Raw genomic sequence first — 18,041 nt, forward strand, 5'->3', positions numbered from 1 at the left:
AAACAAAGTTTTTCTATTAATTTAGCGCAAACGAATGTTCGAAAGTAGATAAATGAGCAAATATTTGTGTAGTAATAGTGTGTAGTGCCTTAATTAAAGCAGATTGAATTTTGTATGAAAATCGAACCACCTTAAGCAAACGGATTGTAAGAAGAGCGATTAACTCGGGTGAACGCATCTATTTCATAATCTCTTTCTTCGTTCGAGCGTGAAAATATCTTGGACGTAATGTAATGAGCCACTTTTCAACCTTGGTTTAGGACGAAAGTGGAGGACCCGTGCGAAATATCCTTTCCGTACTAATGTATGTATTCCTAATTTTTATCTCTGGATATTTACATTAAGTATAGAAAATATTTTGATACAATTGGTTGTATGTCAACCGTAGCTATACCCCTACGTTTGTTTTTTTTCGAATTTTTAATTATTATAAGAGTGAGAAGCATACATCAAATTATGCAAAAATATTTTCCATAATGTCAATATCCAGTGAGGAAAATGAGGACTACGTTTGTATGGAGAAGCGGCCTTTTCCTTTCCTATTAATAATCTACTATTATTGTTTGTTATCCTACAGATATGCTAATGTGTCGGTGGCGAGCGGGGCGGCGGGGGTGGCGGGGGGCGCGGGGGCGCAAGGGGGCGCGGGGGCGGCAAGATGGCGGCCGCTGTACGTGCAGCGACTGCACAGGGCTGAGGCTGAACAGGTAAAGGAATATGATTGATGAATTATGTAATAGTAATCTAATTTAATTGTTTAGTAATTGCGTATGTTTCAGAATGCTATTATATAACGCATTGAAAAAGTTTAAATTTGAAATGAAGCATACTTACGGAAAAAGTACTACTAAGTAATTCTATTCACTCACTACTAAACTGGGATAAAATGGGTGGAGAGAAATTAAGTTTTTTTTTTTATCAGAATGTGTACGGCGAGAACATTTACGAGAGCGTGAATTGCCCGGGGGCGAGCGGTAGCGGGGGTGGGGGCGGGGGAGGCGGGTACTGGTGGTGGCGCGTGGGGCGCGGCGGGCGCGGTGCGGGCGCGGGGGCGGGGGCGGGCGCGGGGTCGGGGGCGGGGGGGCGCGCGCAGACGCTGGAGTTCAACAACCAACGCAGGGCGCAGAGACATCCACATCAAGGTATGAATATTATGATTAGAGTGTATTAATATTGAATTTGTATGCTTCTAGGCACGATATAGTGATACTGAAATATTTATTAAACGTCTTGGAACTTACCTATGTTAAACAATAAAGTTTTTTCTCTCTTCTTTAAAATCTTTGAACACATATTGTGTGTTCGCGTGCACTTGCGAGCCTCGGACCCTATGTCGAACGAGGCTTTCGAAAAAGTTCTAAATCACCGGAGGGCCTTCGGCCTGCCGGCAGGTAGGTAGAGGTAGTTGTTCAAAAAAAAATTAATATCCGCAGTTTGTCTTTCTGAAGTGTATTGTCTAATGTTGATCTCACATGACAGTGGGCACGATGCCGCGCCTGGGCCGCAGCGGGGCGGGGGCGGGGGCGGGCTCGGAGGCCGGGGCGGGGGCGGGGGCCGGGGCGGGGGCGCCGGTGGCGCGCGTGTGCGGGCTGCGCGTGGAGCTGGTGGGCAGCCTGTCCTCGTCGTGCGGCGCGCTGGACCTGACGCTGCCGCTGCCGCTGGTCCTGCTGCCGCTACCTCCCTCCTCCTGCTCCTACCATCTGCTGCCGGAGAGTCACCGCCCGGCGGGGCTGCCCGTGGTAACTATTCTGATATCTGATGATGGAATCCTGGATCTATGAAATTTTTCAAACGTTACAGGCACGATTGTAGGGACCGTTCGAACGAGCGTGAAACGTGTTCGTTTTGTTGCTTTTGCTCCTCTGGATAGGATGCATTTCTCGATTGATTCTTAAAAGTTTTTTCAATATGACAGTCACAGAGCGTCTTTTCTATTCTTTAACATTTTTCAAAATTTATGTATTCGCTCCTGTAAATTGAGTCTATCTGAAGTTTTGCAAATATTTTATCATAGATAGGTATTTAATGATCACGCAAAATGTGGTCGATTCTGTGTAATGAATAGTATTATCATCATAATTATTTTGTATTCGGCAGGGTCGCGGCGCGGTGTGCTGCTCGTCCGAGTCGGCCGGGTCCTCGGAGGAGGAGCGCGCCACGCCCCCGCCCGGGCCCGGGCCCGGCGCCGGCGCGGGCCCCGGCCCGTCGGCGCTCCCCGCGGCCCCACCGCAGGAATGGGAGCCCTACGACCGACCCGACTCCAGCTCCGACGCCGACGAATAACGATAATATCTTTAACCTAAAAGTAACGCAGTTGTTTTTACTTAAGACAGCTATCTTTCTTTGTTATTATGTAGTTACATTACAAAGTTGTCTTCAAAAGAGCGCAGGGCTAAGCCCCGCCATCATGGCTAAAGTCGTAATTTCGCGACGTCATGCTCCGGCCCCGGGCGGGGGCAGTTCCGGCCCCGGGCGGGGGCAGCTCCGGCCCCGGGCGGGGGCGGCTCCGGCCCCGGGCGGGGGCGGCTCCGGCCCCGGTTTCAATCGACGGATCTCAGTCTGCAAGTATGTGGTAAGCAACGGATGTGTTTACGTAATGCGACTGTTTTGTGTAACACCAGTGCCCTGTTTATCAAAAGCTTGTAGCTTGTAATACAAGTGGAAGTCCCTCTTTGACAGATTTTGTTAGAAAGGGACTTCCACTTGTATTACAAGCTACAAGCTTTTGATAAACGGGCCCCAGCTGTATTTACGTCGTCGGCCTACAATTTCATAAGTAGTCGTTAGATATTGTTCCTTCTTATATAAATGCTGAATATTTTTTCTTTAATCAAATTTTACATTATAAAACAAGTTAACTTATAATTTCGCGAAAAACACATGTTGACCAGGGATCCAAAATCCGGGTAAAATTTGGCTAAAGGAAAAAACCTAAAACTGTAGATACTTTATATATATACGTAAATAATAAAAAATATAGTAGGGAAAAGAATCTCACGGCGTCGTCCCGACGGCCAAAAACGTTAAAAGGGGAGTAAAAACCTATTTAGGTTATACCGAGTGTGTAAGAGCAAACAATTAAACTGCACGGTGTACTCCTCGTACTGAGTAACATTGTTCAGCGACTTTTAGAATAACTTGTATTTTCATTTTTAGTACACTTCAAAGATTATTCTAAGACGCAATGTATTGCGAATTGTGTTATGTTTAAAGCGTGACAGACAACGTCAATCACAATGATAATGGCGTACATTGAAGATATGTAATATTTAAATTGTATGAAAAATACGAAGTCTCAACACTTCATCGTTTATAAAAGTTATTGGACAAAAATGTCACCGTTTGAGGAATACAATCTATGTTTTAATTATTTGCTCGTGTTACAGGCCACACCCGGTATAAAAAAGATTTAAACCAACGGTTTTACAGTATTTTACATTAACCCTGTATAATTGTTTCGTAAAATATTGTAAGAATAGTACATTATTGTCGAGGCTCGGAAGTAGCTACTTGCTGTCCGTGTGTCCGTTTAATTGAATCCGAAGCCAGCAAGTAGCCTTCCTGCCGAGTCATATATAGTGCTTTTCTCAAAAATGGCGCAATAAATACAAATATAATAGAAATATTTTACAGAAGCAACGTTCTTACGTATATATTTTCACAGAAAAAAGTAAAAACAATTGATAAGATTTGCTTTGCCGCCTTTTTATTTTTTTAAATTGAAAAACGAAGTGTATTTTTCTGCCGAAAATACGCCAACCTGTTTCAGACAGCTAAATAGTCGCAGTACCAACATTATAATAATAAGTACTGATCATCTGTTTGGCTGTTTAATGGACCTATGCCTTCATTTGATATGGCCACTTCAACTTTTAAGAAGTTTGGAACTCGACAAATAATGGAATTTGTATGCAACATTGCAGTCCCGAAATCGAGAGTGCAATGTTTTTAACTTTTTAATTTTTTGACTGACCATAAACTACGCACTTCGCGACCTAATTTTTAACCGGCAACGTCGACGTTGCCGTCCATTTTTGAGAAAATGTTATTTGTTATTTTGTAAGCCCCTAGTGCGGCGATGGCGCCGAAACTCGACGCTTACTTCACTTACATTCCTGTTGCATTTGATTATATCCTTTTACAATATATAAGTGTTATATTGTGTTCATAAGTGTGCTCTGCTCTCTACATTCGAAAAGGAGTTTTGAAGCAAAATAGTAAGGAAGGTTGCCGCGAGACCGGATCGAACTTACCTACAAATTGTGATAACATTTGATCTTATTTTGACATCACTTATAAATTGGTGCGAATAATTTGCGCTGCGAGTAATGTTATATCGAAAACAGATTTCTAAAGTTCGTATGCAGTGGGACCCACTGAAACCCTACACTAGTGTGAAGATTCTGCTCATATCGGATACTCTAATTATTACTAATACAACAATAGGTACTGGTACTCCGGTCTGCTGACCCTTCACGATGTGTCCTCTTTGACTGTCTCGATCCAAGTGAACGAGCATCACGAGCTTGCCCAACGTGTTCTTAAAAAACCGGCCAAGTGCGAGTCGGACTCGCGCACCGAGGGTTCCGTACTTTTTAGTATTTGTTGTTATAGCGGCAACAGAACATCATCTGTGAAAATTTCAACTGTCTAGCTATCACGGTTCATGAGATACAGCCTGGTGACAGACAGACAGGCGGACAGTGAAGTCTTAGTAATAGGGTCCCGTTTTTACTCTTTGGATACGGAACCCTAAAAATAATGTTACCTTTTTTACAACCACACCTAGCATAGAGCAGCCGAAACCATGTAGAGTCTCTACGATAGGACTAAACTCTAACTTAACATAGATCTACCTTTACCGCCAACTAACTTTGTAAACTGTAGTGAATATGTAAGGCACGGAGGCATCTGGCCCCAATTTCACCACGGTGACAGGTGCGACAATTGTCGAAATCACTATTACTGACGTCACATGCCTCCATAGGCTACGGTAACCGCTTTCCATCGAACGGGCTGTGTGCTTGTTTGGCACCAACATTTTAATTAAAAAAAACTCCATTATATCGCCAATAAATAAGTACTTATTTTGCGATGCTAATGACAATTGTCACAAGAAACACGACAATTGTCGCAAAATTCCGACACAGAACTTATTTCCTGTCAAGAATTACCGAAAATTCTTATAAATCTTGTGACAATTGTCATCATCATCGTCATAAACGTACCTGTTTTTTGCCGATATAATAAAGTTTTTTTAAATATTACAATGATGGTGGCAAACAGGAATACAGCCCGCCCGATGGTAAGCGGTAACCGTAGCCCATGGATGCCTGTGACGTCAGCAACATTGATGTTTTACAATTGTCGCACCTGTCACCGTGGTGAAATTGGGGCCTGGTGTATTAAGGTTAGTATACTTGAAATTATATAATTAAAAAACCCTATTATTTTTGACAAGATCTGATAATAATGCTCTCTTCCCAAGGCTGCGTTTCCACCATAGGCGAGGATGCGTAGCGAGGGATGTGTTATATGTTTGTTAATCTAGAACCAATAGAATCACACATACAATATTCTTTTGGTTCTCAACAAACACATCCCTCGCTATAGTATGAATCTTCTCAAATGATTTTTACGTCTAAGATCCTAATCTGTTAAACAAAAGCCATTGTTTCGTCGGCCATTGTGTGCCATTGTGTCTGAGCGTGTGCTACGGCGCGTGCCATTGTCAGACACAATGGCCGACCGCTCGCATAAAAGAAACAATGGTTTTTGTTTAACAGATTACCGTCTTAGGCGTAAACATCATTTGAGAAGATGCAGACTACAGTCGAAGGCAAAAATATCAATACAGACAAATGGCTCAAAAATATATGAACACGAGTTTATTGTCTAAGGTGTAAGAGCGTACACAATGTGACGTTTTCAACCAAAAGGTACCACATTTTGGCTTGTTGATAAGGTTGATTTCTAATTGAAGCTATATGGAAATAGCGCCTTACTGACAAGCGACAATAAGTACCCGGTTGAAAATGACACATATTTTTGAAATTTTGGGAATGTATATATATTTATGCCCTTGACTGTACACGCATTCTCGCACATCTCTGCAGTCTAACTAAAGAAGGATGTAAGTAGTCACATAGCCTAAGAAAATTTATTAATTAGAATGTAATTAAATGTCTGACATCTGTCGGTTTGTTGCTGTATTTTACTATTCGAGTTATAGTGTAGTTATTTTTGTATTAGCTAGTGAATTGTAGAGATTTCTTCAATAAATGTCGATATTTCATTCTCGAGTTTTTGTTTTCCTTACAACCTGTCCTAATGAGTTTTGCTGTAATATCGTTGGGTTAATAACGCCAGGCGGTTAGTAGTGTCAGTATTATATAATCTGTGGTAGTGTAGTTTGTTACAAATATACCTATATGTATAAAAACGTTGATTTAGCATAAGAGTGTACTTTTTTCTGCTATAGGTAAGTAATATTGTACGACTACGACATAGGTAAAGGAATTACTCGTAAAGTAGGTAAGCAATATTTTGTCCACAAACAACAGCTGAAGAAGCGTTTGGTCTACATTATTCTGTTTTATGGCATGGTCATAGGTACTAAACTAAAGAGACCTAACAAACTACAATATTTTGAACTACTCTAGCTGATTCTGATTGTACTACATCGTTCCTTTTACTATGTTGTGTATAAAGATAAATCAAACAAAACCATAAAAAATACATTAGAGCGACATTGTAATAAATATTTTTTAGTGTTTGTTAATTTAATCCGTGATAAGCTGCAGGAAAGTGTCGCTTCCGATGGTATGGGGCCATATAAGCCGCAAATGTCGGAAATAGATGCCTCAACCTCACTGTCCAAGGCCCTAGATCACGCGGCCGCGGTAGGCCTAAGAAGCGCTGGCTGGACGTCGTGATAGCCGACATTAAAGAGAACAATCTCACACCTGAGGATGCCGAAGACCGGGCCAAGTGGAGAAGATTGAGCAGGAAAGCGGACCCTGGCGCTAGACCGGGAAAACGCTAGATTGAAGAAGAAAAAGTGGTGGTTAATTTGCACAGATTTTTATGGTGGTGTCGAACGAAACCTAATGCTGCGTCTTATGTAAGCAAACAACTCGCGAACGCGAAGCGAAATGGCGCGGCGGGCCCACGGCGTTCGCGTTCGCAACGAGATCGCGCACGTAGGACACTTCTATAGGTATCATAGGAATGATACACCCCGCGCCGCATGGCTTTGCTTCGCGTTCGCGTGTTGTTCGCCTAAATAGTACACTGCGTAACCTAGTTTCAGGCGACTAAAGGTAAACAAACGCATACTTTACTGGACAAAGATGTTTTCATGGCGGCTTTGTGTCCCGAGGCTATTACGCATATAATAAACGTGTGTTTGGATAAGTTGGATTGCAACATTGTTTAAGTGGGCAGAATTTAAATTCGTCAACAACTTTTACCAGCACCAAAACCATCAATTTTGGATACCATTGGTGCACGGCGTTGGAATAAGGTCCCAGTTGAGGTGTTTTTGAGGCACTTCAGTAACTATACCTATGGAGTTGTTCAAAATAAATGCATGTGACACCTGCAAGCGTCAATAAGATAGAGAATAATTGGTTATTGGGGCTTTTTCCATCAACATTTTAACAATCCGTGTATCATTTCACCATTAAACCCAAACTAAACTACTTTCAGGTGCCTTGCTTAATAAACCCAACATACAACAAGTTAAAAGACAATCACTATGTGATCCCCTTCTTGAGTAGTGTTTATATATTATTATATTATATTACTTAATATACCTACACAAGAACTCGCTCCGTGTCCTAATTCCTGCTTCCCTACAGAGGCTACAGAGCTCCACAAACCTTGCAACAAAAGTTTTGTCGCAAGATGAGTGGAGCCCTTAAGACGATTCTCGCTGATTTGGCCTTGAGCGTCTCAGCGTCTCTGTACCCGCACCCCGCTCACTGCGATCGTACGTGAATTTCGTCTCGGTGCGGCGACTGCGGCGGAACGAGGTTCAAAGAATAACCTACAGCCCAGAGGCGCGCGGCATTTGGCGCTATACCTCGTATTTGTGTATCTTTTGCAGATATTTTGTTGTTTGAGTATGAGTAGATCATGCGTGTAGAGGTCGTAAATTATAATAAAAATATATTCCCTTATGCATTATACTTTACAAGCCTTAATTAGTTAATTTGTGTTTTATCTGTTTCTCGCACTTAAACTATCGTGAGACATATTTCAAAATATTTATCAGTACGGTTTTTTACTCACTATTATTTTTAGTCGCTTTTGGCGACATGTTTCGGATTCTTTGGGAATCCATCCTCAGGCACGAGTGTCCGCGGCGGTTGTTCGTCGTGCACAGTGCACAGTGCACGACGAACAACCGCCGCGGACACTCGTGCCTGAGGATGGATTCCCAAAGAATCCGAAACATGTCGCCAAAAGCGACTAAAAATAATAGTGAGTAAAAAACCGTACTGATAAATATTATCTGTTTCTTACAAATAAATACCTTAGTCAAATCGACGGATTAAGATTTATAGCTAAAGCTTGGTATGTACTAAACTGAGGCGTACAGTCACAGAATAACTAATAGTACTACCGTACAGAAAATTCACTCCTTCACAAAAGCCAGATTTAGGTATAAAATTATACCTACACTCGCCGCCTGCAAGCAAAATTGAAACTTATAACCGCGCACGAACCGTGAATCTTCTTTGCGCGCCGCAGTTTTATGACCGAGCTCCGAGTGTCGGCACGGGGTTGTCACTTGACAAGTTTTTGTAACCTACTGATTTATTATTTTTAAGATAAATATGTAGGAATTACAAACGTTGATTCTGTAAACATAAAATTTTTAGCCGGAGATAGTATGTCTGATTCTCACGGAAGTAGGTATGCCACAGAAGTATGTATGTATGTATGTAAACACTTTATTGTACAAAATTTAGCGAACTCTAAGACAGATTACAAACACAATAAAACACCAAAAAAATATACAATGTACAAAGGCGGACTTATCCCTATAAGGGATCCCTAGAAGTACTTATTCTTTTGAAAATATGTCGGTCAATATAGTCCGGAATTTAAAAAAAAGGTTTTTTCTGCTTCCTTGTTCTTCCGTTTATTCAGACATCCGTAAACAGAACATTATCTTTTATACAGATTAGATCGCGATTTAGGTTTCGAAGCCATTGCTTATTTACAATTTTGCGCGAGCGCCACGTGACACGACTATCGTGCGAGCCGAGCAGCAGCCCACTGCCATACACCGTCTCGGGCGGTGCGCCGGCCAAATATACCTAAACTGCGCAGTGACACCCCCCTGGTACAGTGCGTTTATTTATACAGTTTTTTTTATCCGTAATAAATAAATATAAATAATGCCATTAATAGTTAACTTATAAAATTAAAGTACCTACTAGCTTCATATACTACTACAAATGTGTTATTTTTCGAAATTCGAAGTTTTCTCAATGGGAATATCATCATTATTAGGGTTCCGTGCCTCAAAAGGAAAAAACGGAACCCTTATAGGATCACTCGTGCGTCTGTCTGTCTGTCTGTCCGTCTGTCACAGCCTATTTTCTCGGAAACGACTGAACCAATTAAGTTGAAATTTGGTGTATATATGTAAGTTTGTGACCCAAAGACGGACATGTAACGTAAACAAATTAATTTTAAACCTACAATAAACTTAATAGTAAGTTTTTCCGTAAATAAAAATACGATAGGCCGTTTTGCTAGTTCTTAATCGATTAAAATTATTTTTAAACTACAAAAACAATGTTTTTTAACAGGTACTATTCATACATACAACGTTATAGGTAATAGGTAGCTTATGATCTATTATTTATTGTTTCGAGATGGAATGGAACATTATTCAAAACGTAAAACTTGAATGACATTATAATATGTCGGTTAGAAAACATTTATTTATTTATTTCAAATGAAGTTTTCTCAAACATACGTATATTATAGTATAATATATGCGGATATTATCATTACATTCATTGTAATAGACCGCAAAATACCGTGTTGCGCTCGCTAATGCGCGTCGCAACCAAATCAGCGCTCTGCAGTTATTTATTCTTTGGCCACAATAACTCCGATATTATAGCACTTTGCTTGTGCATAAGCGTACATAGTGCAAGGAAGGCACGGAGCGACGAGCGACACAGCCTCCTCGTCTCAAAGCTGGCACACGACTGCCGGCCACGCCATTTTCAGGCTGCATACGCATGAAGTGTGGAAAAACGTTCGATTTCTTAAGAAAATATTTTTTGATTAAGAAAAGCTATGTTGCATTTGTAGAACCTGTTAAAACATTTTTGTTAGTTTAAAAACAATTTTAATCGATTAAGCCGTTTAGAAGTTATAAGCAAAGTTAGCCGCAAAACGGCCTGTCGTGTTATTTTTTTTTCGGTGAAACTACAAATTTCAGGAAGAAAGTCAAATGTTGCGATTGTTGTCCATAGAGTGAAGATGCATATATATTTTTTTCATAATTTTTGGTTGACTCATTTAGAAGTTATAAGCTCTAAAAAGTAACAGTTTTTAGCCAAAAACTGCGCGAAGCGCCTTAAGAATGAGTTGTATGTTGTGATTGCATACAAGCTTGCTGCAAACCCTGCAGCATACAAACAGGTGTGGTAGTGAATGGGCAACCCGCAACAGGTACCGCGGGGGGAGCGCCTGCCAACCTGCCATCAGTCGTCGCGCGACCGCCGAGCACGGACGTGCCGTCGCGAGTGAAGTGCATTGCGATTATTACGAAAAACAAGTGAAGTGAACAACAGTGAGTTACTGTGTTTTATACCTACTGCTGTTGTACGAGTAGCTACCGCTGTTTATGCACACAGTAAGTAAAGACTAAAAACTTTGATGTAGTTTTAATGTAACGTTAGGGCTATTAACGCTTTTGGTACCGTTGTTGAGTGCACGAAACTTGCGGAAAGTGTGGTGGTCAGATTGCTAAATTGCTTGGAAAAAATGTAGTGGTAGTTAAGTGGTCTTGTAACGATTAAGTCATGAAGATTGAAGAGATAACGCTAGTTTACTTTGCGTAAGTACCTTCCTACTTACTGAGCGTTTCTCAAGTTATGTGTAGTGTAGAGGTACAGTCAAGTGTAAAAATATGGGTGCATATAACTTAGGTACTCAAAAATATGTCCCATAATTCTTAATTCGCTTAAATAAGTATTACACCCATATTTTACACTTGACTGTACAACCTACTGTTATGGTAGTCAGTAGGTAGTCTGTCAACGGTAATAACCATATAAAAACAAGGTTTAGCTTAATGGCATGATCCCGGCTTTTTCCCACGGCTCAGTTAAGAAGCCTGCGGTCTGCTCGGCAACTTAAACCCAAGAATGGGGTTGGCCGGTCGAAATAATTAGCAGATGGCGCCTGCATAGCTTGCTCTGTCAATCCCTAAAATTGTGTCAAATGTTTTTTTTTTTTAATGCCCTGGATGCCAGGCCTTTAAGCCAAATCTCATAGAAAAAGGGGCAAGCTATGATGGCGCCATCTCTGCAAACCTTTGACAGTTGCCAACCCCATTGGCGCAGCCACTAGTCAAATAGTTTAACCACCTAACCAAACCCCAAACAAAAAACTGAGCTCCTCCGCCGCAACTTTAGAATTAATAATTTTGATATGGAGTTCTTAATAAAAAATCTTCCTATACTCGGTAAGTAGGTAAGTGTTAAGCAAAATGTGAGACGCAAATATACATTGGACCAAGAAATTGGACAGATGGAATACCTACCACTCACTCGTCACCACTCACCAGTCACTTAAAATTACTTTTATACATGAAGACGGTTTAAAATCCACCTGAAACTTAAGTGTTTATATTGAACTATAAAGACTAGTCTAGTGGCAACAATATGGCAGTAACCGACAAAGTGTTCGGTGACATAATGAGACGACATTCGTGACACACGAACACTTCACATTCATTAGCATACCTACCACAAGTACTCACCTAATACAAGATCAATGGGGCAGTAAAAATAGATTTTTAATAATTGGAAACTATAACGGCTGTAGGATGGCAGTAACCGACAGAGTTTCGGTGACATAATGACGTTCGTGATTCGTGACACGCCTCAGAGGACTGCACATTAGCATACCACAGTAGGTATTTATACAGGGTGGTTATACTCAAACTCACAACCTAAGTGTTTGTTGGCCACTATTAGAGCCTTTATGGCTCGAACACTTCGCCGGTTACTTAACCGCCGACGTTTTCGCTGACATAATGACGTTCGTGACAGACGAGGACTTAGAGGACTGCTTGTTTTGGCATACCACAGTATACAGACTATAATGGGATGAAACATCACATACAGTTATTACCTCATTACCCTTGTCCAGGCACCGGATTCAGGATTCGCGTTCAGAGGGGAGAATTCATTTTCCAAATTTAGGTATTCTTTCGTTCATTAGGTCAATCCAAATGCAACTAGATAAGTGCTTTTCTTATTGCGTAACTTGTAATTATTTTAAGTTACAGTTGTCTTGTAAGTGAATTTTCTGAAATTTCAAAAATTTCTTAATCTCTTTAGACCATAAAGTTTCTTTAAACAGACATTTTCAAAACCCTGGGCCCCTTGAAACCTAGTCGCTGTATAACACAGGTGTGGTGGCCCATCACTGGCCCATTAGGATGAAACACCCTGTATATCTACAGTTAATTACCTCGTTGCCCGTGTCGGAATCTTTCAGAATGCCGTAAATCGCTAGGTGAAGGACAGACGACGCTTCTATGCGGGTTTTGCTTTGTTTGCTATTTACTATTGTTTTAGCTATAACTAATAAGTAGGTATTAAGTAAGTAGTTGGTTTTATTTTACACTAGCTTTTGCCCGCGACTTCGTCTGCGTGGAATTAGTAATTTGGGTACCTTAATTTTTAAACAAAGCTTTTAAATCCATCCTTTTTTTTCACCCCCAAATTGGTCCACTATAATCATAATCATAATCATTTATTTGCACATAAAAAGGGTTTTACATAGATATTATACGTATAATTAAAAAAAATACCCCATTTGTTATACCATTAAGGAATGATTTCGGGCATAAAAATTATTCTATATCCTTCCCCACAGCTCAAACTATCCCCATACCAAGTTTCATCTAAATCGGTTCAGCGGTTATTGATTCCCCATACAAATTTCCAATTCCCTCCGCAATCCTGACAAAGGACTAAAAATCCGTGCATGTCGGGGGAAATCCTGATCCTGACGTATCACAACCAGCTTGATGCATGTGATGAAAGAGCCGCAGAAGCCGCTAGCCCACTGTGGCGCGCGATTCATTTACCTACGTTTTTATCTTGTGTCTAATTGAAATTAAAGTATTATTAATTATGTTCTTATACTTCTTATATCTAAGTGATATTCGCATACTTAACAAAACTATGTTTCGTTGCAGCTGCTAACGCGGCGATGCGGCGTCAGCGGCGCGCGCACACGGCGCGGCTGATCTGCGGCGCGCCATGAGGAAGTTCATGCGCACACGCAGCGCCGCGCCCGCGCCCCTTGCACCGCTCCCGCCTCCCGCGCAGTACCCCGCCAATGGGCTGAACGGCCATACCAAGACCAACGGCCACGCCAGTGAGTAAAACATTTGATTCTGATTCGGATTCTGAGTACAGCTCTATGCGCGCGCGCCGCCGCTCCAGCCGCCGACGCCGTACGCCGCCAACGGGCTGAACCTCAGCAGACCTAACGGCCACGGCCACCCCTGTAAGTTCAGCTATCATGCGCACGGGCAGCTCCCACTTCAGACGTCGTTCACGAACGGTCACAACAAGACCAACGGCCACCCCATGACCCCAGTGAGTACGACTCAGTACAGATGTAGTGCATAATTATTTTTCATCGTATTTTCACGGAAACGTACGTACGTGTCTTGTTGTTTCAGACAGTTTTGGTACAAAAAGTACTGAGGTTGACCTGTTTACTTCAGTAAGTAGCATGACAAATATAAACGTTTCCGAGAAAATACGATTGAAAACAATTATGCACTAAACATCTGTACAGCTGCCTTCCCGCTGAGGCGGAGATGTGTGAAGATGGGAGTCGTGCGGGAATCGACCAATATTATTGGTTGTAATTCAGCGGAGCGGACACTGAAGGGTTTCGACTGCATCGCAGTCATAATTGTGTGGTTTATTTAGTTTTAAGACATATTTTATAATAATATGTAGGTATGCTAGTTTTAAGGTTTTTCTCCACGTTTCCTCTCATCTCCTCCTCAGTGGAAATTTGGAAAGACAACCTACAGCTTCGAGTCCGATCCTCTCCTCTACTCCACCACCACTGTCTATCAAATATTATTCTTTTCATTCATGTTGTACCACCTACCCGAGTCTTGCCAAAACCAATAGCGCCGCTGGTAAGTTTGAGGTCCAACATCAAACCTAATAGGCTAAAAGCTTATTATTTATTAAGTAGTATTATTAATTCGTATCATTGGATTTATTCCTATCATGACATAACCAGAATTAGCTGTAAGTGTTGTAACGTTGGTAAAAAGATGCGTGTGTTATGCCAAAAAGTAATTAAAAACAAGTATATAAGAACGATAAAGTCCCATTTTAGTTTAGCTACTTAATGAGTGAAGATCGTGTTCGTTTAATTAAATCAATAAATATGTAAAGTTTTTCATTGGCAGCCCTACATGCTTTTGAATTTTGAATATTCGATCCACTTTCACGCTTTCCATTAACCTTACCGAATCAGAATTCAAACAGTAACGCCCGTAAGATCGCAAGGCGATCTCAACATGCTCCATATTGTTATCTGACGGCGGATCGCAGTGAAAGCGCCGAAACCGCCGAAACCGAGAGTGCGGGAACCATTGTTAGATCTTTGATAAGTCGATCGAGCGGGGTTTATGACTGTTACATGGTGATGTTAAGTGTCAGCAAAGATAGATATAACTCCGTAATAGATAGATACAGTCTAAGGAAAAAACGTGCCTCGAAAATCAAGAAAATTTGATTCTCGTTCAGAGGGCGCTACTAGTTTTGGCCTACAGTCGTATAGATGGTGTTGACGGTTTCGTTTGTTATTTAACAATTTTAACGCATATCGGTGAAAGAACATGGGTCAAAATCAAAAAAATAATTAATGCAAATAAAAAAAATCATTTATCTATATTTAAATACATTCTATCGTATTTTTATAAATCTTCATTTTTAGTTTTAAAGTGTGTCGACAGATGGCAGTGAATTTACTGGGGTTACAAAATTTTCTATGTCAGTACAGTACCGCTCTAGTATAATTTACTCTATGGTGTCAGTCACATTATAAGAACACTAGCTTCTACTTGCGACTTTGTACGCGTACAATTAGTATTTCCATTTATCACTTACATAATAAATTCCAGCCCGTTTTTCACCCCCTTATGGAATGATTTCCGGGATAAAAACTATCTGATATCCTTCCCCAGCGGTGTCAGCATGGTTGCATTATTATCACCTGTCACTATGCCTGTCACTTTCGCACTTACCTACTTGTTAGAACGTGACAGGCATGGTGACAGACGATAAAAATGCTACCGTGCTAAGCCCGCAGGACTCACCTATCTCCATACCAAACACCATTTTTCAAAATGTCCGCTTTTAAATTATAGTGGCCAATTGTGGTTGCCAACATTGACCCTCCTGAGACCCGGAAGCATTTGTTATGTTTTGAATTTGGAACCCCAAAATAGATTGTGGAATATGTACAAAAATTTGTACGGGGGGTCTTAGGAGGTTATACAAGGTGTAACAAAAATAGTGGGGATCTTTTTAAGGGTCGGTACAGACGGACTGCAACCCGACTGCAACTTGAATGGGAACTGCACGACGTTGCAGTGCCGTGCAGTTCTCATACAAATTGCAGTCGGGTTGCAGTCCGTCTGTACCAGCCCTAAGGGCACATTATCGTGTTTATAGACAAAGTATTTAGAAGGAAAAATTTTTTTAGACGAATTTTTTTTAATCATAGGTATCCTGGAGGGTTTTCTATTCTTACTGCTATGTTAGTGCACTCAAAGTACACAAGACAAGTTGTCCCACAAGTTCAACAATAAACATTCGGACAGACATGAGTGTTCTGAAGACTGAACGGTAATAAAATAACACTAACATAATGACTGTCGTGTTTCGCGTCATTCCATTCGCGACATAAGTGCGGTGCCTATGTCGTGTGTGATCTGAACAAAAACTTGCGCTGCCGGGTGACCGGGTGCGCGCACGCAGCGCCGCTAATTGTGGTCGTTAGCGGATCTATGTAATATAATAGGTACCCACCGCCAGCTGATGCAGACAGATTTTCTTGTTTTTACACTAGTACTAGTATAATCACAGTTTGTGTACTTTCAATAGATTAATTTTCAGAAATGATATTTAACCTAGATACATGTTGGTATTACAGTCAATGGCGTCTAGTCTAGTTTTTCAAACTTCGACAAGAATTGGAACTGGAACTACCGTGGGCCGGTATGGCATTGAAGATAAAGCTGAAGACGCCGGAGTGACCCCTCGGCTAAAGTCACTTTGGACATCTACATATTTCAGTTTCTATATTAAGTTACCTGTCTAACAGAACTGACAAGTGAGGTATATTTTGAGAAAGTGATGACATTTGATACTAAGATGCAAAAAGTTGCTAAGTCGTGACCCGAATTAGAATAGTGAGTCGTGAGTAGAAAGGTCTTTCTTTTCCATTGTTTTATTAACAGGCAAAGAATTTCGCTATTCTGTAAAGTTAGTTTTCTTTTACGCCTTCCATTCTTTTTATCCTCTCGCCGCCCAGAAGCCTATAAAAGGTTTCATTCTTACTTTATTGTGACAAATCAAATGCATTTGTCTTGGCAAATGATGCCAGCATTCAGTTATTTATTACGAGTGTATGAAATGAAATGAAATTCTTTATTTTCAGGCAATTATTGGCCCATAGATGGAGAAATACCTTAAAACTAGCATACATATTATTATACAATATGTCTTAAAACTAAAACTAAAAACACACAATTAGGCTGCGATGCACCCCGCAGTCAGTAGCAGTGGCAGTAATATATAGGTACTACATACACGACACCGTTATATACCGTTGGTCAAATCAAACGAGCTCCCGCGGCGCTCATATTTTTAGTATTCAGGAGGATATAAATACGGAACCCTAAAAACAGAGGTTTGTTACTTACATCCGTCGTTTGCGAACTTTACAATAAGCGGATATAAGGATGTACTTACCATGTACCTAAGTCAGCGACCTGGCTTCCGGTGAAGCGAAGCCGAATAGGTATGCATTTAGGGGACAAATTACGTATCAAAATAAGGACTTTTAGGGTTCCGTTTCCAAAGGGTAAAAACGGGACCCTATTACTAAGACTCCGCTGTCCGTCTGTCACCAGGCTGTATCCTGTATCTCATGAACCGTGATAGCTAGACAGTTGAAATTTTCACAGATGATGTATTTCTGTTGCCGCTATAACAACAAATACTAAAAAATACGGAACCCTCGGTGCGCGAGTCCGACTCGCACTGGGCCGGTTTTATTATTACATCAAATAACATTAAGTTTAATATACAATACTGAGTAGCTATTATATCGATTTAGTGCCGTTTTCGATGTTGTTGTACAATCTGGAAGAGATCGCTTTTTAGCGATAAGACCGTTTTGTATTGTTTTATTTTATTGATATGTGCAATAGAGGATTTGTATTATTGTATCGTACTGTAACTTTGTCAAAGAGACGTTATACCTAAATCAAGATGTTACTGACCTTTTTTGGACCTTATGTCTTCGTCATAAGGTTTCCTAATAGTCAGTGAACAGTGTGGACGGCAGCACGGCACGCGTATCGCGGCTCGTATCGGCTTCATAAACCTACTTGTTTATATAACGTTACTTACTGTGCATTTACTACTACTTACTTACGTACTTTGTGTACTGTGTTTTGATCCTTCCTAGACTGCATCGGCACTTACCATCAGGTGAGATTGCGG

The 18,041-nt window shown here is 40.9% G+C and overlaps 2 protein-coding genes across 3 annotated transcripts in view; both read left to right on the forward strand.

Moving 5' to 3' along the window:
• Window positions 1-1,459: 1,459 nt before the first annotated feature.
• LOC134746940 (homeobox protein Hox-D11-like) lies at window positions 1,460-2,632 on the forward strand. The gene is made up of 2 exons (XM_063681512.1): window positions 1,460-1,739; window positions 2,098-2,632. The coding sequence occupies exons 1-2, from the start codon at window positions 1,460-1,462 to the stop codon at window positions 2,301-2,303; spliced, it is 486 nt and encodes a 161-aa protein (XP_063537582.1). The 3' UTR covers window positions 2,304-2,632.
• Window positions 2,633-10,746: 8,114 nt separating this feature from the next.
• LOC134746862 (calpain-A-like) overlaps window positions 10,747-18,041 on the forward strand; it is a 47,013-nt gene continuing 39,718 nt past the window's right edge. For both annotated transcript variants that reach the window (XM_063681436.1, XM_063681437.1), the window contains exons 1-2: window positions 10,747-10,888; window positions 13,469-13,650. In XM_063681436.1, the coding sequence (XP_063537506.1) occupies window positions 13,533-13,650 (118 nt within the window). In that variant the 5' untranslated portion in view covers window positions 10,747-10,888; window positions 13,469-13,532. The remainder of the gene's footprint in view (window positions 10,889-13,468; window positions 13,651-18,041) is intronic.

This window comes from Cydia strobilella, chromosome 13 (genome assembly GCF_947568885.1).
Source record: "Cydia strobilella chromosome 13, ilCydStro3.1, whole genome shotgun sequence".
Taxonomy (NCBI): Eukaryota; Metazoa; Arthropoda; class Insecta; order Lepidoptera; family Tortricidae; genus Cydia; species Cydia strobilella.